Source organism: Lagopus muta, chromosome 2 (assembly GCF_023343835.1).
Source record: "Lagopus muta isolate bLagMut1 chromosome 2, bLagMut1 primary, whole genome shotgun sequence".
Classification (NCBI taxonomy): domain Eukaryota; kingdom Metazoa; phylum Chordata; class Aves; order Galliformes; family Phasianidae; genus Lagopus; species Lagopus muta.
The window spans coordinates 13,752,076-13,773,846 of NC_064434.1; the positions used below are offsets into that span (position 1 = coordinate 13,752,076).

At 41.2% G+C, this 21,771-nt stretch overlaps 1 protein-coding gene across 1 annotated transcript; it reads left to right on the top strand.

Moving 5' to 3' along the window:
- Nucleotides 1–8,936: 8,936 nt before the first annotated feature.
- Nucleotides 8,937–19,013, top strand: E2F6 (E2F transcription factor 6). Its single transcript, XM_048934730.1, has 7 exons — nt 8,937–9,195; nt 12,848–12,896; nt 14,296–14,512; nt 14,827–14,985; nt 16,153–16,267; nt 17,452–17,599; nt 18,332–19,013. Exons 1-7 carry the CDS (start codon nt 9,130–9,132, stop codon nt 18,334–18,336), a joined length of 759 nt encoding a protein of 252 aa, XP_048790687.1. The 5' UTR covers nt 8,937–9,129; the 3' UTR covers nt 18,337–19,013.
- Nucleotides 19,014–21,771: the final 2,758 nt, after the last annotated feature.

Genomic DNA, 21,771 nt, shown 5'->3' on the forward strand with positions numbered 1-21,771 from the left:
TCAGAAAAATGGTGCAGACAAACATTAAGGTAAAGAAACAACATGAATTTCTGGACAACTTTTGATAATTAAGTGTACATCAAGACTTTTCTATCTGAGCTGTAAGCTACAATATATATTTTTTAAAAACTAATGCCATCCTTAAATGCATGGGGAAATATTTCATACCACACTTTCAACCAACAGGATAAATACTGTTTTCAAGCAGACTTTACCACCCGAAAGAGACAAGAGTACCACTCTTAAGTTATAGCAGAAAGCTGCTCAGACCTTCTGGTTTTCAGACCAGGAACACTCCTTGCAAGCTTTACAGAAACAATCTGAGTAAGTATCAGCGACAGTTTCAGACCGATCTGCTCAAGTTGCAGCTGTTACAGCTTGTAGGCGCCTATTGGGACGCCCTACTGACACAAAATGCAGCCCTTTGCCCTCACAGTGGACAGCTCTCGCTTTCAGCCAAAAAACAGTAGCAGCCCCAGAACAAGGCAACCCAAGGCAACCCAAAAGCTATTTCCTCCTTGCTACCTGCTTTTCTCCCAGTTCAGGGAAGTAATTCAGAATAGAGAGAATGTGAAGATGTTGCCAAAACCACACTTCTCAATACCACTTTTTGATGCTCCTTCTGCTCTGCTCTTGCTACAGCTGCTAACTGTATGTGCATAATGATGGACTGTTACCCACTTAGTGAAAAGGTTTTTGAGCACTGCAGACAGCTCCTGAAAACAGCTAAATGCTCAGCAGTTGTCAAAAAGACGCACACAGGACTAAGAGAAGAATGGAGAACAGAAAAGAAAGTATCAGTTTGACAGTGCATTTAGTCCTCACTTGCAGAATTCTCACATACTGCATATTCGTCTGATCATTGGAACACAAGATAATTTATAGAATCATATGAATTGGAAGGAACCTTTAAAGGTCATCTGGTCTAACTTCCCTGCAATGAACAGCGACAACTAAAGCTAGAGCAGGCTGCTCACAGCTCTGTCCAGCTGCCCCTGAATGGTTCCAGGGATGGGACATCCACCACCTCCCTGGATAATCTGTTCCAGTGCCTCTCCACCCTTACTGTAAAAGACATTTTCTTTACATGCAGTCTAAATCTCCCCTCTTTTAGTTTCAAATGATTTCCTTTGCCAGTTCTACTCCACCCCCTTGTCCTTGAAGGCAGCTTCTCAGGGAGTTTTGTTGACTAATTCCCTGAAGAGCTGGAAGTTGGCTTTCCTAAAATTTAGCGTCCTGATTGCACTCTTCATCTATCCCATATTCCCCAGGAATGTGAACTCCACCATTGTCAGATCACTGCAGCCCAGGCAGCCTCTAGTCCTAATATCACCAATCAGTTCACTTGTGCTGGTGAGCAACAGGTCCAGCATCCATCCTGGTGGGGCTGTCTACTACTTGGCTCGGGAAGTTATCCTTGATGCATTCAAGGAGGCTCTTGGATTGCCTACAGCTTGCCATGCTATTTTTCCAGTAGATGTCAGGGTAGTTAAAGTCTCTCAGAAGGATAAGAAAATCCATATTGGAAGAGACAATAGCAAGCCTCTAGACCAGTCAAAAAAGAGTCAGCTATGAGGTGAAGATGCTCTGGGCCTTTATCCAGTTGTCTTGGAAGCCTCCAATGATGGAGACTACACAAGTCCTCTGGACATCCTGTTCCACTGCTTTACTATCTTCACGTTAGGAAAAAAAATTAAACAAACAAACAAAAAAACCTTTCTAATTTTTTCCTTACAAATTACAGTTCTCTTCCTTTCAAATGTCACAGTGAACAGGCTATGCCAGAACAGAAAAGCAGCATAGTAGAATGACTACAGACTTGAAATAACTTCCACACAAAAAAAAAGAATACATAGGGTAGGAGCCTTCTGATTGAAAAGCAGGTAACTATGCCGATAAATTACAAAAAGGCTGGAGTTGGAAGGGACCTTACAGCTCATGTAGCCCCTGCAGTGGGCTTGTTGCCACCCACTGTGTCAGGCTGCCCAGGGCCCATCCAACCCAACCCTAAATGCTTCCAGGAATGGAGAATCCACAGCTTCTCTGGGCAGCCTGTGACAGTGCCTCACCACCCTCCAAGTAAAGAACTCCCTCCTAACATCTAACCTGTATCTCCCCTCTTTTAACTAAAACCATTCCCCTTTAGCCTATCACTATCAGACTGTGTACATAATGGTCTCCTTACTGTTTATAAGCTCCTTTTTTAGGAAGGCTGCAATGAGGTCTTCCCAGAGTCTTCTCCAGGCTGAACAAGCCCAGCTCCTTCAATCTTGCTTCATAAGAGAGGTGCTCCCAGTCCTTTGATCATCTTTGTCACCTTCCACCACCATTAGCTATGCATTCTGGCAGTGATGAACAAGAGCCTGCGTGCTGTGCACATGAAAATATGCTCGAATCTGCAGAATAAAATAGGAGGCATGACTTTTGGAGCAGCCCTCATACATGGATACTCCGTAGAGGCCCTTAAATGGGCAGCGCTGATGCAGTACATTCATTTTCCAGAACATCTGTTACAAGTGGACACTCCAGAGAGAGCACCACTTTACATCTCTGCTCTTGAACTCTTCCAGCAACTGGCTGTTCCCACTGATCATTACCATGTACAGAATATAAACAACATACTTCAGTACCTCATATTCGTAGAAAGCAAAGTTTTTTGCAGGCTTTCCTGTGTCCTTTTAGTAAAACACAATTCTATCATTTTTATTATGGGTAAGAAAAGAACCTGCATACAACATCAATGGTGTAACTGAGCAAAAGCATAAGTCTTTCACGAAGATATTTTAAGACAATGCACTGCAACACAGTTAAAGATAAAATCAAGTAGTCATTTTCTATTTATTATATGTTGAAGTAGTCACAACAGAAAAACTTTATTTGTGGATTTCCGTCAGCAATATTTAGCACAAATCTTGTACTAAGGACACACTTAACAATCTTCATTGCTTCTTCATAGACTATTTTTAAATCGCTTACCACTGCAAAGAGGTAATAAAAGGCACTAGCATGAAGTATTCAAGTTCTCAGTGGAGTCAAATTAGCAATGAATTGGTGTTTTCCCTCAAATCTGAGTTCCTGCCAACTTCTCATGACAGGACACCAAAACAGCTCCTTAACTTTACCAGAAAAGCTACACTACGAATTCCAGAAGCACAAGACCATGACTGCCTTTCCAGCTTACAAAGCAGAGTCGTACCTGTGGCAGAAGCCCAGGTTTCTGAGCAGAGCCCATAGATCTGTGGAACAGCCCGGGGGTTGTCATGGCAGCCATGAAATTCTGAGCTACTCCAGAAGACTGATTCTCTGTATGAACTGCAAGTGCCTAATTTACATGCTCAGCACCAGGAACCAGCTGAATCATTCCAGTTAAGGTATCAATATGAGCATAGAATTTTGATTCAGGTATAATCACTAGGCCACAATGTTCTCCTGCTTTATGGAAAATGTAGAGAAGTGTCTTCTAAAAGGTTACAGATGCGTTGCCACTGAAATGTTCAAATAAAAAGCAAGTCTGCCTTCAAGAATCCACCTTCTGATAGAGGTCAATATTTATTTTGCATTATTGATCTTAAGCAACCTTCTTAGGTGCCTATCAGCTATTTTTTTTTTTCTATTTGTATCTGACTGGACCTTTGATCTTCTTGAGCCTTTTAATAAAATAGCAGGAAAATTCTCTATCATTTACGTTGTAAGCATGACCTAAGGTAATAATTAAATAAACTCCACTGCCCAAAAGGAAAAATACTAATACCCATAATATCCTTCACAAAGAGAGGGTAAGTGGGGACATGTTTCTGTCAATAGACATTTAGGTGGCTGCAGGAATGGGGAAATAATCACATCACACATAATCTAAATGTTTGAGGATATTAACAGAAATTGCAGTAGCAGTTTTTTTCCTCTGACAGTAGCAGAGGACATATTCAGAAACTACAAATATCATTAAACATCAGATTCTTAATAATCACTAATAATCAGTAATAATCAGCACTGAATCATAACCTCCTTAATTATCACAAAACCCAGCTGACACTGAAATATTACGAATCTTTGACCCCTTAGCAGAAAACAGACAAGACACTTCACAGCTATCTAAAACATTCCAGTCATAAAATAAATATAAATCAAAATATAAATTAAATATAAATAAATAAACCCTTTGGATTTGTGCATCTACATTTTGCATGAAATTCTCATTTCTTCACAAGCTCTGCTTTTAACTGCGTGAATCCTAAGTACTCAATATGTAGTCCACAGAATGAATCCTCCCCACAGAACCACTGATTTGGCTTATAGCCTTTTCCTCTTTTGCTAGGATACAGTTTTTTCTTTTACTCATATGCGAAAGAACTCATTATCAATAAGCAGTTGCATTCAAATAGTGGCTGGATACACTAGGAAAATTAGTGTATCATAATGTATGGTATGCTTACTATATGGCCAAAATACAGGCATCTCCACGTATGTGACTGAAGGTGAGCAAAACTTAAAGCACACATTTGCATTTTAGTTATTTATTTAGCATGCCAGTCTGATTATTCCTGGAAAAATGTCATTGAAATCTTGAGAAATGAGAGGAATATAATTATGGTAACCACTCCAATTCTTTTTTGGGATTTTTTTTTTTTTTTTTTTTGCTTTGCTGGAGTTTAGCTAAATATAATATTCACAATCGCGATTCGTTATTTATTAGAATTTGCCTTTCAACCAAAAGCAACTCAGGATCCTGAGTATTATAGGCAAAGCTGAATTTGGCCATTCCATAGGTAGAAACTATTTTGTTTCTTTAGTGGGGAAATGAAGCTGCTTTCTCCTAGTGAGGGAATAAACTGAGAATTTTCAGCACTTTTTGGTAGTAACAAATCGTTTACCTAAGTTTCACATTAATTAATCCCCGTTTCATGTCCTATCCCACAATTTTAAGGTGCTCCTTCTTCACAGAATCACCAACTTGCAGTGGTTGGAAGGGACATCAAGAGATCATTGAATCCAACCCCTTACAATAGGTCACACAGGTGGGCATCAAGATGGATCTTGAATATCTCCAAAGAAGGAGACTCCACAACCTCTCTGGGCAGCCTGCTCCAGTGCTCTGTCACCCACTGTAAAGAAGTTCTTCTGCATACTTGTGTGAAACTTCATATGTTCCAGTTTTTGGACACTGCCCCTTGTCCTGTTACTACACATCACTGAAAAGAGTCTGAGCTCATCCATTTGCCTCCTGCACTTCTTTTTATAAACTTTGATCAGATCCCCTCTCAGTCTTCTTTTCACCAGGCCAAACAGACCAAGGTTACTCAGCCTTTCCTCATATGGGAGATGATCCAGGCCCTTAACCATCTTTTTTTTTTCAGTCATATTAAGCTGAGCACAAGAAAGACAGTACTATTACTAGAAACACATTTTAATTATTACATTTTACAGTGTAGAAAATTACATGGTAGCATTAAAACTCTCTATATCAATATGTAGTGGTGAGAACCTTAACAGGATTTGAATGAGATCAGGAAGTTTAAACAAGCAGACATAAAAATATATACAGAGAATTGCACCTATATGATACTTACATCTATCATTTGTCTTTAATGATTTCATACCTTTTCAGGTACTTTTTCAGGATGCTATTAGCTTTGCTTCATCTTTACAATAGTACACATGCATCTCCTGGAAAATCCAGCTGCAAGATTTAATTAAAGAGAAGACAGCATTTGAGACCAGAAGTGTATGATTTTTTAGAGAACAAGGCCTTCATTTTAACTGCTGGAGATACGATACACATAAAGAAAAGAAATACATATCATATAGGGATATAAAGGTACCTGGCAGGTGATATAGTTTCTAAAGTTAGAATTACAAATACAGGCTAATAAACAATAATTTCACAATAGTGTAACAAAATAAGAAAAGTGGAATAAATGCCATTCAAAATAAACCTTAATATGTTAGAATGATAAAATCCTTCTTTGCATGAGATCTCAACCTTGCAGCATTACAGTCCTGCATGAGGATCGCCAGTGAGATTTTTTTTAAGTCTTATTTCAGCTGCTCAGCATGGAAGTACAACATACATGCCAAAGTGTTATAGAGAAATATGTTAGATTTATTCTATTAACGTAATAGACATTAAATTATACAGCTGAAGTATTTTCTAAGAAAATGGCATTTTGAAATTCAAATACAGTTCCTCAAAAATTATAATGAAATAATTGTTCTAGGGTACATTAATTATAAAAAATCCCATTTAGCAAATGGAATTATTGCCCTCTGGTGGTGGGTCGAAAATCAATCAAATTGAAGAAAATTAGATTTCAGATAAATGTCTTTTATTTTAAGAAACACGTCCAGTGCCATTAATGCCTGGAGATATTAAAAAAAAACTGCACAGACATTTTTGAATAGAAGAAGACAACAGTAAATAGGTAAACAGTAATTTACATTTTCATCTGCAAGAGGAATAAAGAATTAAAGTGGGAGAATATCACATTCAATAGAACGTGGTAGCCTAAATTCCTGATAATCAAGTCAATTTCTACCAAATCTCATTTTCCTTAAAAAAAAAAAAAAAAAGTGAAGATTTAGACTTTCAGTGTAAACACAGGAAAAGCCTTTCTAAGTCCAAAGTCATGCGGGACTTTCTTTGTTCCATCATTTCCACCAGCCACTGATAGACAAGCACAGGAACAACTGAACTAGATCTTATGACTTGCTACAACAACAGCATTATTAAATGTTGATGCAATTTCTTTCACATGGGTTAATACAGAAACTCATACAGCCACACACCCTAATCCTCAAATTATGAGCAGCTAGCATTCCTGCTATTATCTGTCTACTCAACAATTATAAAAATCCTAGTTAATGATTTTTTATTCTGCATAGCACATTCTTTACATTAACCCAAACCAAAGCAACCCAGGTCATTTTGCTGTTGCAGAAAACAAACAAACAAACAAACACCAAAACAACCTATAACAGTAGTTTTACAATGGGAAGATATGTCTCTAGTTGAGAGTATAACAGCAAGAGCACAATCTTCATTTTTCATTGGACTGTATTTATTGCCACTGAATACTTAAAGAGCATTACGTTGCTCATACAAAAATGTGTGTTTTTAGATTTCAGTGATTTCAGTTGCTCCCATGACAGGAAAACCCTCTTTACCCATTCTGAGCTCCCCCTGGAATACTGACAAGCAGAGTTTGACACAATTTCTTTAACTGCACGATTCAAGGCTTCATGTCTCCTGTTACAGAGACATGCCTTTGAGGAGCTCTAAGACACTTTTTCACCTTATTTTCTCACAAATTGATCAGAACATTAGGTCAGAGACCTAAAAGAACCTGACTGAAGAATGATCTCGGGAGAGAACAAAGTATTTTGACAGTTTTAAGGGAACCAGTTTGTGGCTGTAGCTTGCAAATACCTCGTTTTGTAGAGAGAGCTGACTTTGGGATCGTTTATGATGTTTTTGCAAAGACTTGTTTTGCAAGCAGGTGTTCCTCCTGGGCTTTGTATCACGCGTTGGCTGCACGGGTACAGTGTGCAAGTGGAGAAAACCCTGCAGATCCTGGGGAGGATAAAAGCAGGAGAGAAGCTGTGGTGGGAAAGAGAGGAAAAGCATGCTCTGAAGCAGCAGACTCCCTGCTGGCACTACCTATCAAATCCACCACCAGCACGTTTCTTTGCTCTCCTTTTCACAATTTGCTGTCTCTCAAGGGTCAGTAAATAATAGTGCACTTGCTTAGGCAGCTCCTGCTTCCCACGTACGAGCTAAAAATGGATGCCTGTGTGTGTGTAAGCATGTGTATGTTGACCAAAACCTGCAACCCTCTGTGCTGCTCTGAGTGCATAGTTTGCTTGCTTCTTCTCCTGACACATTCCATCTCTCAGATCCAAACGTACCTGGAGAAAAGCATGAAAACTGCCCAAGTTCTACACATCTCTACAAAGATTATTAATGTGCAAGTGAGCAACTGAAAAATGAGTTACCAAGATGAAAATCCATCCTCTTTAGAGTCATTTGTTTTATCAGTGGTGACTCAAGCTTCTTCAGAGGAATAACTAATCTGAAGGGATATGAAACAGCTAGTAAGCGAAAATAAATTCACTCTATTTTCAAGATAAGAGCGTGTTTCCTGACCTGCCCTGTCTGGCCATTAGAAGACAAATGAAATATTTCATGACTTTGATTTCCATATACCAGGACACGTTGTATTTTTACACGAAGTTCAATGAAATTCACACTATTTAGAGAACCCACTCTGAAACTTCATTTCCTGTGGCAGGGCAGGAAAGCAAGCTTTGGAATTTTTTGTGCAAAAGAATTCCATGACAGATTATTTGTATACAGAACAGCTAACTGACATGAAGAGCAATCAATCAACAGACAAGGGGCGAACAAAAAATTGTTTTTGTCTGAGGCAGTAGTTAGCTGCTACGGCATGGAGCCGTCGGGGAGGGGCAGCTGGGGCTCAGGGATAGGCTGTGCACCAGAGGGCGGTGGGCACGGAACGGGCTGCCCAGGGCTGTGGGACTGCCGAAGTTCAAGCAAGCAGTGCTTGGACACCACTCTCGAACACGGGGTTTGGGTTTTGAGCGGTCCTGTGTGAAAACGGGTTTTGGACTCGGTGATCCTGCCAACTTGGGAGACAGTCTGTGATTCTGGGCTGCGCACTGAAAGTACAAGACGACGGCAACGGGACAATGAAGCACGAGGCACGCGGCGCTGGCGGCACAAACGAGGAACGCGCTTCCCGCCATTCCGCCCGCAGCAGCAGTTCCGGCGAGAGAGGGCGCGAAAGCCGCGCGGGGCAGGATGTGTGCCCGGCCTGAGCACCGCAAAGGCTTCTGGGTAGAGCAGCGCCGACGCACCGCCTTTGCGTGACCTTCGCCAGGTGCGCGCATGCGCAAGCGCTCCATCCGCCGCCAAGCCGCCCGCAGGTGGGGGAGGGTAGGAGCGGCCGCAGCGCCTCGCGGCGAGCCCGGGCAACCGGGGCAGTCCGGAGGCGGGGTGGGGATGGAGGAGCCTTCTTCCAGCACGGGCCCGCAGCCTCATCGGGTAGGCCTCTGAGCGCTCCGTCGCTCCTCCGAAGGCCGCCGCCGGCGTGAGGAAGGAGTGGCTGCGCGAACATGGCCGCCGCCTCCAAGTGGGAGCGCCTGAGGCCGTTGCGGCCGGACACGCTGCGTCTGAGCGCGGTACGCGGCGGGCGGGGGCGGGAGGGGCTGCCTGGGAACGGAGAGAGGGCGGGGCTGGGGCTGGCGCTCGGCTCCTGCCGCTGAGGGGCCGGAGGGAGGAGGGGTGCGTGGGGCGGGACGGCGCTGCGCTCGGGGCTGTCCTAGCGGTACGGCGCTATGGTTGAGTTGAATGGGCTGTGAGCGCACTGGAGAAAAGCAGCCAGGCTGCAGCTGAGCGTTTTGTTCCTCTCAACGGCTCAGAGGTTCAGAGGAAAACAAGGGTAACTAGCTGAAGGAAAAAAACCAGCTTCAGTTTGCTAAATATAGTAATGGAATGTGAGATGTATGTAACGTAATGCGATTGTCCAGAGGAGAGCCACGAAGATGATCAGGGGGCTGGAGCACTTCCACTACAAAGACGGGCTGAGGAAGCTGGGCTTGTTCAGTCTGGAGAAAAGAAGGCTGTGGGGTGACCTTATTGCAGCCTTCCAGTACCTATATAGGAAGCCTACAAACAGGAGGGGAATCAATTCTTTGAAAGGGTTGATAACAATAGGACAAGGGGAAATGGTTTTAAGTTGGGGGAGGATGGTTTGATGTTTGATGGTTTGATGGAGGATTTGGTTGGATGTCAGGTGGAAGTTCTTTACAGAGAGTGGTGAGGTGCTGGAACAGGCTGCCCAGAGAGGTTGTGGATGCCCCATCCCTGGAGGTGTTCAAGGCCAGGTTGGATGGGGCCCTGGGCAGCCTGGTCTGGTATTAAATGGGGAGGTTGGTGGCCCTGCCTGTGGCAGGGGCATTGGAGCTTCATGATCCTTGAGGTCCCTTCCAACCTAAGCCATCCTATAATGAACAGATGGCAGCAGAGAATAATCTGTTTATTATGAGCAATGCACACAACTGTAAAGGACACAGAAACTGTGGCTCTGAGTTTGTGTGAGGTACCTGTGGGGATGGGGCGGCTCTGGTGGCCTCATAGCTTTGATGATGCTACAATATGCTTTCTTACTTTTAACCTGTCCTGAAGAATTTATAGACTGAAGTTGAATTTTTACTGTGAAGATTCCAACCGGTTTTAGTAGGTATGTTTAAAAAGGGAGAAAGATGTTCTTAAAAACTTGTAGCAGGGGATTTTACTTTTGGAAGAGGTACTTTTCCAACCCTAAGTTAGAGCAGGTACCAAAGAGAAATAGAACAACCACTGATTTCTCAACACATTCTCCAAAATGAGAAGATAGGCCTTTTCAATAGTCTTACACTATTGCTGCTGATCAGCATGCTGAAAACAAGGTGCTTGTGATCCTGGCAGGCTTGCAAACTATGGGAAGACTCAGTGAGTACATTTGAGTCAGCACTTGCAACGTGCTGAATCACTGGGATGTTACAGAGCAGTGGGATCTGCAAAAGCAGATCTTTCTGCCAGCAGTCGTACAGCAAGCAGAGACCTTCACTGTCTGAAGAGGCCAACCTCTGCTTCACTGTGACCTTTTCAGGCAGTTGTAGAGAGCAGTAAGGCCTCCCTTGAGCTGCCTCTTCTCCAGACTGAACAATCCCAGTTCCCTCAGCCGCTCCCTGTAAGACTTGTTCTCCAGACCCAAATGTAAACAAACCTTTACATTCTCTCAAACTTTTACTCACTTTGGCAGTCTTCAGGGCTCAGGTTATTCAAGCAGCATGTCACTGAGATACTGAGAGAGGCAGCTTGGAAAGATGAAGGGTGGAGGCCTGTAAGGACATAATCAAGGATGACTGGATCTTTGACTACTGTGTTAACAGTCAAGGAAGGGTGATTGGAGGAAAATGTGAATTTGCTACTAAAGGGAAGAAGTAGTTTAATGAAAGCAGACACAGATAAGGCTGAAGTGCTCAGCCCTCTTAGCTCTTTGGATGTCCCTTAGACTTTGTGCCTAACAGGTAGGGTTTGAGCTGGAAAGGAACAGCCAGCAAGGAAATAGAGAAACCTCAACCTGAATCTGTAGGACCTAATGGAGGGTAGTAACATCACTAATAAAGGGTCTGAGAGACCTGGCTGATGTCATTGTTAGGTTATACTCTGATCTATGAGAGGTTGTGGAACTGAAAGACGGTGATTGGAAATAGCCAGTGTGACTGTCCTTGCAAACTGAGTACCTTCAGTGACTGTAAATCCAAACTGCGGATGTTGTCTACAGTAACGTTAGCAGGACTTTTGAAGTGGTCTCCAGCAGCATCTTCATCCTTAAATGGGTATCCTGCAGATAGCAGGTGAATTCAAAACTGACTGGATCATTAAGCTTAAAGAGGAGTGCACAAAGATTTATACTTAACGTGAAAGTGGGTTTCATGGGGAATTCTTCAGGAGTCTACTGTGGGACCAATAATGTTAAATATGTTTATCAGTGATGTAGAGGATGTGCCCTTCTGATGCTTACACTTGTCAGCAGATGGGGAGGGGAAGATGTTAGGAACCTCTGCATAGGCTGGAGGGATGGATCATGAAGGAGCTGATCAACTTGAGCAAGAAAGTTGAAAAGTTGTAAATTCTACACCTGGAACTGTAACTTAACATGGTAAAGGCTAGCAATTGAGATGCTGTGGAATCATTCTGCTGAAGAGTCCTGTTTTGACTGAAAGTCTGTATGGACAGTGGGCTAAATATGAGCTAACAGTATGTTCTGGCATTGAGGCATATCAGATTTGTTGGCTTGGCCAAAGGAAGTAGTTCTCCTTTACTTGTCAAGTATTACATTGCTCCTGGAGTGCTGTGTTTTATTTGGGACTGACCAGTACAGGAAGGATGGTGATAAACTTGAGGGCAGCCATCAGACGTCTGTCAAAAGTGGTACACATGTTTTAGAGCACATAACTGAAGGAACATTTTAAGCCACAGCGACCCATGACTATTTGCAAGGCAGTTGTCAAGAAGCTTCAGCCAGATACTTAAGGGCAGTGTATGATGACAGGCTAAAAGGAAATAGCCATAAATTGAAACATCAGGAGAGGTTGCAAATTGGCAGAAAGGTAAATCATAAAGATAGGCAGGTGGAATGGGATGCTTAGAGAGGGACAGCCATGAGCCTTGGAAGCTTTCCAGACCCAATAGGAAGGTGATCAGATGTAACAGCTGTTTCTGTTTTGAATGGGAGGTTGGTCCAGCAACTTTGAGATCTCTTCCAGTTAGAATGAGTCTGAATTTGAAATAATGCTTTTGTTAAATTGCAGTGGGAGAATAGAATAACGTACATAGCTACACTTACCATGTGAGTTTGAGAACTGAGCAGACTGCTGCTAGTTTGGAAGTCTGCTGCGGAATAATTGCAATCCTGTACATTACCACTGTATCAACTGTATGTGAGCTATTACACGGAATGGACAAAACTGGTATTTATAGATTTTATAGAGATACTGGTTTGTGTTGTGACCACTGCCTAAGATTTATGGAGTTTATTGATGTTTCCTGCTTTCCAAAACAGCAGGAGATGTGCTCAACTTAAGAGCTGAAAAATCTGATGGGTATTAACGTGTGTGTGCCTTTGTTGAATGGGGTTCCTTCACAGTATGCTCTGCTGAGCTGTCAGCACCCCTGTTACTGTAGCATCTAGAGTTGGGTCGTGGGTTTCTCTGTTAAAAGCTTCCTGTGCTTCCTTGAAACAGCAGGCATCTTGCATTAATTATGCTCTATTTTTTTCCTCAGACACCAATGCTCGACTTGAATTTGGATGATGACGTACCAGTTGTAAAAAGTAAGTGGCTGCATTCCATGTGTTATCCTTGAAGTATTTAATGGTTTGGTTTTTTTTACAGTGGTGACACATGCTGTAAACAAATGAGAAATTGTTACAGACCTCGTATAGACAGAACAGCTGCATGCTTAATTAACTAGCAGATATGGCAATGTATTTGTCATGGTTTTCCCTCTTCTCTTTCCATCTGCCAAGTATATATCCCTACAGCTATCAAGAAAATGAGCTTACAGAGAAGTAACCTAGGGCATCACACTGCCTAGCATTATTTTTCAATTGGTACTAATAACTAGCATTATTTTTCAATCAGTACTGACAAATGTAAACACAGGGTTGAGCAAATTTAGGTTTTTGTTGTTGTTCTGATTTTGTTTCTCACTGACAGAATATTCTTAGAAATCTCACAGTAACACCATTCAAAATGGAGTAGAAAGCTGTTGAACCTGTCACTTCTGTTAGAAAGAGCACAGCCTTGTAGTCACAGAACGAGAGCGATACATTGCAAATTGAAGAGCACGTCTCGTTCATCTTGGGAAAAAATTGAAGCAGAGTGTTTCTAGGGAAGCTTCCTTACACATGCATCCATGTTCTCTGGAAGCATTAGACCATATTTAGTGGCAAAGTTTGATAAGATATGAAATACTTTGCAGTACAAGGCACAAGTAGCAGTGGTATTTTACCACTTTAGTCTTTTATTGACTAGCATCAGAGATTTTAGATGAGAGCATATGTACCATAACTACCTTTGTGCTTTAAAATGAAGGAGTGGTCAGGCATGTGTAAATAACAATCTAACATTAACCAAGCTGTTGATGAGTCCTTTTCTGCTCTGAGACTGTACGCTGGTGTCTCTTGATTTGTAGATCTTTGTTGTATAGTAAATTAAACAGTGACTGCAGCAATTTTTAGTCCCTGATGCTAAACATTACAAGTTCAGTGTGTCCATACACTACATTCTTAGACTCTGGAACCAAGTGGACTGAAATAGTCCCTGGAGGCGAGCTAACTCCTGAACCATGCCTGAGAATTATTTGTGAGACCTACTAGGTTGTGTGAGCCAAGAAGGTACGAAGAACTGGGAGTAAGTGGTAAAGCTGCAGTTCTCTGTCAGTGCCCTGACACTACCTGTAATTAACCTAAGTTTTTGTTGCTGTTGATTTAATAGCCAGAGCTCGTGTCCTACAAATCATGTGGTGACACGACTGTTATTACACATGCTAGTTATAAATGTGGAAAGCACAAAGATAAAACCACTGCATCTTGTTAATGGACTTTTTGATGTAAATAACTGCATTCTTTCAAACTCTTACGTTAATTGCTACTTGATCACTTGTTTTCTAAGAGACGTTTTGTATTACCATGGTAACGTACCCTAAATGTTGTATCAAAAACATTACAGAAACTCTGAAGGTCAAAAGGCCTCGATTTGATGCATCCTTGGTTTATTTGACTCGAAAATTCATGGATCTTGTCAAAAGTGCTCCAGATGGTGTCCTTGATTTAAACGACGTAGCAACAGCTCTTGGAGTGCAAAAACGAAGAGTGTACGACATCACCAGCGTGTTGGATGGGATCGACTTAATTCAGAAAAGATCAAAGAATCACATCCAGTGGGTGTAAGTTGGCTTGAAATCTTGTAATTTCTGAAACAATAAAATGCAACAATGTTGAGTAGTATAGCTTTGAAAGTATTTTAAAGCACACTGAATTATTTTAACAGATAAAAAGAAGTTAAGTTTTTCTTTATCCCCAGGCTGTCTGCATGACATACTATATTAACAAGTGCCAAGTGAAAAAGCACATTGTGTCATGTTTCAGCTGAGTAAAGGATACCAGAATTCCTGGTTGTTTTCTATTAGTACACTTTCTGTGTTCAATAACCAGGCTCTTCTTTTCATCAGCATATTAGACAACTTTCATATTCTTTTAGAGGTTCTAATCTTGACCAAGTTGTTGAAATGGCAACACAACGGCAAAACCTTAAAGATGAACTTTCTGACTTGTCAGCCATGGAAGAAGCTCTGGATGAATTAATCAAGGATTGTGCTCATCAGTTATTTGATCTAACAGATGACAAAGAAAATGCAAAATATCCTTTTAACTCTTGCATGACTTTAGCATGTGGTTTTGGTTGCTAGTACTCAGGTGTTCTTGCAGAAGATTTAGACTCATACCCCAGGTATGCAGTAATATTGGGTAATGAGATCATCAGTTATTCTGTATTAGTATATAATAGGCACATGCTCTATAGGATCGTGTACTGTGTGACTGATCCCTGGGAGAGTGCTGTCTGTGGGATGTTTCCACTGGAGAATACTGACAGAAAAAGAGTGGGAAGGACTGGAGTTGGACTGTTTGCTCTTCGTTCCTAGGGCACTTTGCCATGGAAAGGAAAGCAGAGTATCCTGGTGCCAGTGAGGGTAAGGAATAGGGTATTACTGAGATAAGCAATTATTGGCAGTAGTAACAAGGAACAGGAATATGTAAGTGGGGCAGTGGTCTTAGAATCCTGACCATCACCTTGTTCTTTCCACTGTAGAGTAAAGTTGTCTCAGGGGCAGATCTTGACCTACCAGTGAGATTGAGTTGCTTACTGAGATGAGAAAGAGGACCCAAAACAGAGTGACAGTGGCCTTTTGCCATGAAGATACAATGGTACGTTGATCATGTCCTAATCTTTCAGGTGTGGTTTTATAAGGGTGGGACCTCTTTGGTAACTTTACTAGGACATATACGTTGTATTTTGACTTCGGGTACAATAAATTAAGGCTGAGCTCTGGTGCCTGGTAAAATGTTAAAAGGTGTATGCTCAAATGAAGAGAAATGTGGTCATTTCCTGTGTGATGTCGTATGACCAACTTTTCATTATGGTTTATCTATTCTGGTTAAGAAAGCAATTCTCCAGTTTTCCAGTTAATTATTTCTATATATTGTTAATATCAAATGAAAAAAGTGAATTCTTCAAGACTGTTTTCCCTCTGCTCTATAGACTTATGACAGTATTCACGAAAACTGTTTTATCAAATGCAGAGTTCATAATATTGAATGCCTTGATTTCCATGAAAGATGAAAGACAAAAAAAAAAATTCTACCTGTCAGCTAATAATTAATTTTACAAAGCTAATATTAAAGTAATCTCAGCTGAACTGTTGACCACTTTTCTAGAGTGGGTGTTCTGGTCAGCATATCTTAACATCATGCTCTTTGCTTCTGCCCATTAGCAAATAACTGTACAGAATCCTTGACCAATGTATACACTAGCTTATGTGACGTACCAAGATATCCGTAGCATTCAGGCATTTCAAAAACAGATTGTGATTGCAATCAAAGCTCCAGAAGAAACCAGACTGGAAATACCGATTCCTAAAGAAGTAAGTTTTACAGCTTTCTCTCTTCATGGTAGAGAAGTTCTTAAATCTTATTTCTTTTGCAGTAGCAATTGTTAACTGACTCTGAGTTTCTCTGTTGTGTGTAGCAAATATTGGTAGTTCGTTGTTTTTGTGTTTCACTAAATAGTGCTGTAGGTATAACAGTCTTAAGGAAATTATTTTTAGGATTTTTGTTTTGTTTAAATTATTAAACAATGAATGTGTGAACTTTACTTACTACATTAGTTTTGCTGGCAATAATGGAGCAGCTGTAATACATGTTTCCCATTTCCAGTATCAGTGTGTTTGGTCATTGTTAGGATAATGAAACCAACACTTGTTGAGCAAAATCTATAAAACAAACAAAATAAGCTTGATTTGATAACTCTTAACAGCAAGTAAATGCTGTCTTACTGCTTAATGAGCAGGCAACTATTGTTACTGTAGTACTGAAGTATGAAACATGCAATATGATCAACAAAAGAAATAGTTCTGGTAGTCCACATGTATTCTTCGTAGAGGCAGGGGATGTGGGCCGTCCTTTCTTCATGGTACAGCATACCTATTCCTGTTCAGGTCATCCTAGGAAAAGAAGGTACAGATCAATAAAAACAGAAGACTTAAATCCACTATGCATATATCTGCTGATTTCACAGGCAAAAGAAGCTGTGTCTCATCCCATGCTGGTGAGAAGGATAAGATTCCAGAGGCAGGCAGGATTTGAAAGGCAGTTCTTTGGAGAGAATGTTGTTCTAGCAATTTCCCACTGAGTTTGACTTAGTCTGTGCCTTGCAATGCGATGTCTGCTAAAGGAAAATAGTACTAGAGTGTATTTTACATATTATTATAAAACCCCAGTGTGCTCTGAGTTAGTTTCTGATCCATGGCATCGACTGTCAAGTTCTTACTTTTGTTCTTAGCATATGATAAATCTTGGCTGTTTATCAGTAAAGAGACTGAACGGATTCATTAGGTATGCTGCCCACCACAAGTGAAACCTTGTTAGCTTATTGTTACCTAATAATTAGTCTGAAAACCAAGTTCTAACTTACACAGGACTAGTAGCACAACTTTAAATAGTTACGTCACTCTTGTGTTTGTTCTGTTGGGATTAAAATACGTGCAGAAATACGTAACTGACATGTAAGGTTTGTCTTTTGTTTAATATGCAAGTCACTATTTTACAGGATTGCATCAAAGTACATGTAAAGAGCACAAAAGGACCCATTGATGTGTATCTGTGTGACGTGGAGCAAGATAAACCAGGAGACAAAACTTCTGGAGATAAGGAAGCTGTCACTTCTGAAACTGAGCCATCAGTTCCTCCTGGTGAAGGTAACATCTCCCGTTTACATTTTTATCCTCATGTAATTTTTTTTTTCATTTTTAAAAGACTGTCTTACAGTTTTCAACTTCAAGGTAACACAGTAAGTTTTCACCCCAGGAGATAGTTCAAGTGTGCTAAGATGTGCGGGAGCGTAGGAAGTACCTGAAAGTTGTGTTTATGCTGTTGCGTTCCTTCATGGCAGCAGGAGGCAAAGGGCTGGGCACATGAGACACAGCAAGCTGCTCTTGTTCTCTGACCCTGTCTCTTCCTTCCTCTGCTCATTACTGGCTTTCTGTCAGAGCTGACCGTTGGGCGGTGTGTGTGAGTTCTCAATCTGCAGCCCAGCGGCTCGGCTGGAAAACTGGTTGCCATGGGAGTTAAGATGTGTTTCAAACAAGACACTGTGCTGCTGTTTCTCATTATGCCCTATCTACAGGAGAGTGGACAGGAGATGAAACATAGTATTTTAATCTCCTAAAACAAGATCGGCTGGGATTCAGTCTGTCAAGATCTCTAGTGCTGCAGGATGTTGTGGTGGTTGTGGTTTAAAAATAAATGTGGCGAGAATTGCAGTAGCTTAGAAGATGAAAGGTACTTTATTTTTAGCAATTTTACTTCATAGACGAGAGGAAGAGCTGACTATTTAATCTTGTTTTGTTTTTTAACTATTTTGCTTGTGAAATGACTGAATAGTTTCCTACAGTGACAGTAACTGGATTCTTCTTTCACTTCACTTTCAGAGTGAGAGGAACTACAACTCAATCTAACGCAACATGTAAATATCTGTGTTGTAGAGCTATTCCAAAGCTGTTTGGAACTGCAAACTTGCCAACCTAAAATGCTCCAGAGTATTTTAAATTTAAAACAGCAGCGGATTGGGTGCTTGCACAGGAACGTTTAATCTTCCCAAGTCAGAAGACAATGGCTCCTAGATTTGAGATTAGGAGCTTTGATTTTATAATTGCATATGGGAAAACAGTGTTTTTAATTCATGAAATAATTTCAATTGATGGAAAACGCATTTCAGTAAATGAATTTGAAAAATGAAGGTTTGAGAACTGTTTTTGGAACAATCTGTAAACCTTCTGGAAATGTATATAATAAAGAAAATGCACTTTTCAGTTCTGAGGCTGCACTACTATGGAAAAGGATTATTAAATACAGATGAAGAAAGAACTGATGTATCAGAAGCCTTCGTTATGAGGAACAAGATGTAAATATTAATAGAATTATGCCTTCCACTGTGTAGATGCTGTTTGCATTACTTGCATCCAGTTCTGCGTTAGATATGGTATCAACACTGAAGTTACATAATGGCTTTTTGTGTACCTGTACCATGTCTGGGTAGCTACTGATGTAGGTTTATTGAGATGGTTTACACTTCTGCCTCTGTACAGCAAAGAAATAAACTTTATAAAAGCATTGAGTGGTCAGTCTAAATAAAAAGTATAATGATTTGTCTTTAATATTGTAAAATTCTCTGGGTAACTACGAACCCCACTAGAGCTGCAGCCCATGGAATGGAGCAGCAGGGCTGAGGGAGCTGCTGCCTGTGGGGCCCTGTGCCCAAGCAGTGCCTGAAGGGTGGTGGGCCTTGTGATGCAGAGCTGTGTTGGAGCAGTGCTTGTAGAGCTGCAGCCTATAGGAAGCCCACACAGGATCAGAGTGGGAAGGACAGCATCCCGTGGAAGGGACCCCACGTGGAGCAGGAGCAGCGTGTACCCATGGAAGAGCAGCAGAGATGAGGCCATATAACTGCCCACAGCCCCTGCTCTGCTGCACTGCTTGGTGGAGGAGGTTTGAAGTTGACTGTGGGAAGAAAAGGGCTGAGGGAAGGTGGTTTTAGTATGCTTTCAGCTCTCACTGCTCTAGTTGATTATTAATTGGCAATAAACTTGATCAGCCTTCCCCAACCTGAGTCTGTTTTGACCATGATGGTAACTGGTTGAGATCTCTCTGGTTGAGAGATCTCCCTGGCCCTATCCCTACCCATAAGCTTTTTTTCTAACTTTCTCTCCCTGTCTTGCTGAGGAGAGGGAGTGAGACAGAGGCTTGGTGAGCACCTGGTGACCAGCCAAGGTCAATCCACCATTCTTCAACATGAATTAACTACAAAGGCCATGCTTATGCTCATTTCACTACACGTTTGAAAAGCACATTCCATAATTTTTTAAGTGTAATACTTAAAAATATCAGAACTCCAATGCACGGTTTTCCTGATTACATGCTATCAACACATCAAATCCTCCAAGTTTCAACCAACATCTCTACAGCTGTTTTGACAGATGTCTAAACGTCTCCTATTCCACTAACAAATGCAAGTAGGTAGGGCAGTTGACACTGTAAAGCTTAAATATGCCTACATACAAGGTGATAGTTAAACCCGTCTTTTCTACACAGTTAGAATCATAGAATTGCTCATGTTAGAAATGGCGACCTAACCGTACTACCCTAACTCTGACAACCCTCTGCTAAATCATGTCCCTGAGCACCACATCCAAATGGGTGATTAAACACATCCAGGGATGGTGACTCAACCACCTCCCTGGGGAGCCTATTCCAGTCCTTAACAACTCTCTGTAAAGAAGTGTTTCCTGATATCCAACCTAAACTTACCCTGGCGCAACTTGAGGCCATTTCCCCTTCTGTCACCTGTGAGAAAAGACCAGGTTCTCTAGTTCTACAAAGTACTGTATCAAGCAGGCTGGGAAATACTGCACATGGAAGTTTGTATCGGTAATCCTGGCTTTTTGTGTATGTTCAATTACCATCCAGCTCTTTAAAACAGGACTTCTGTGGTGCACAGTAATTTTCTGTATGTCTATCTTATGCAAACTACAGGCTGAGCGATTACAATAATAAAAGCAAACTGAAAAGATATTTTGTACATTGGTCGAAGTGAGGAAGATACTCTTCCAGTGAAGCAGGGGGTGGGGTTTTGTTAGCTGACAATACAGCACTTCCAACTGTGGAGTAACGAACTCTGCTTTTACAAGGTAACCACTTTACCGATGTTAAGAACGGCTGCTTTTGAAAGAACATGCTTTAATTAATTGGAACATTATGGACTTTTTGTTTTCAGCAACTCTAGTGATTCTATTTTTCCTCCTTCTTCTGTGGAGGTTTTCCAGCTGTAGAATTCATTTTTAAGGTCAGCTAACTCTGGGAAGATCAGACTTGGACTCAGAAAAACTGAGTGATGCTAACTTTAAATACTAGTCACAAAGCTCACTTAAAAACGAAATGTGATGGAATCTTACTATGAATACGTATAATGTGTGATTTTTGTCCGAAAGGTTATGAAGATGAAAGTGTTTTTGTTTAGTCCGTATGCCTATTTTCAGCATATTTATGTGTAAGCATTTCCATGGGCTGTTTGAGGACTCCGTAATAAATGAGAAAGCTCCAACAACGCTTTTGTCTTTCCTTCTGTAGGAATGGCTGAGCACCCAAATGCATTAATCAGCAACAACAACAGCCCAGATCTGTAATTATAAAATGTCCTGCTTTGGCTGACACTGTAATTGGAACAAACTCCACAAGCTGCCAGTTCAGACCTTATTTGGTCTGAATCACTCCTTGGAGTTTTCAGATGTGAACTGCAATTTCTAAATAATGTGACTTGTAGAGAGAGGAATACTTTAAATTATTGGTGTATTCTGGAAAGTGCTTAAAAGACAGCAAATTCCTTCATTTTTAATTAGTTCTTGTTGTGTTTGAAGAACCTCATTTATAAACATAAATAAATTACACTGATTTCAAAAGTCAGTTTAGCTCTTGGAATTTTCGGTGGAGCTCACCACAGGCTTTAAGTTATTGTGGATTTCATCACCTTGGTACATGGGCCGGAACATAAGGAAAGGCCAAAGTGTTCACCCAGAGCAGCAATTCTGCTGTTGTTGGTTCCAGTTCTGGTCTGTTAACAGGAATTTGAGAAAAGTGCATCAAGGCTAAATGACACACGAACCTCGCTGTGTATGGCTGATGTAAATCCACACAAGGCTTCTCTCACCCACGTTTTCTAGAGGATTGTGACGCTCGTTTATAAAGAAACAAACTAAAATGTATGGCACGCATGGCTCCTCACTGCAGTCTGCTATGGGCTGTCTGAGCACACGGCTGTGCGCTAACTTCTCACTGCATGCTCTGTGAGTACGGCAGTGGCTGTAATCAGCCCTGA

What these genes read in the sequence shown, in the direction of transcription:
- E2F6 (XM_048934730.1), top strand. Translation starts at nt 9,130, where the DNA reads ATGGCCGCCGCCTCCAAGTGGGAGCGCCTGAGGCCGTTGCGGCCGGAC. An exon ending in ACACGCTGCGTCTGAGCGCG is followed by an intron (nt 9,196 to 12,847) that starts GTACGCGGCGGG and finishes TTTTTTCCTCAG; the next exon opens with ACACCAATGCTCGACTTGAA. An exon ending in AAATACCGATTCCTAAAGAA is followed by an intron (nt 16,268 to 17,451) that starts GTAAGTTTTACA and finishes ACTATTTTACAG; the next exon opens with GATTGCATCAAAGTACATGT.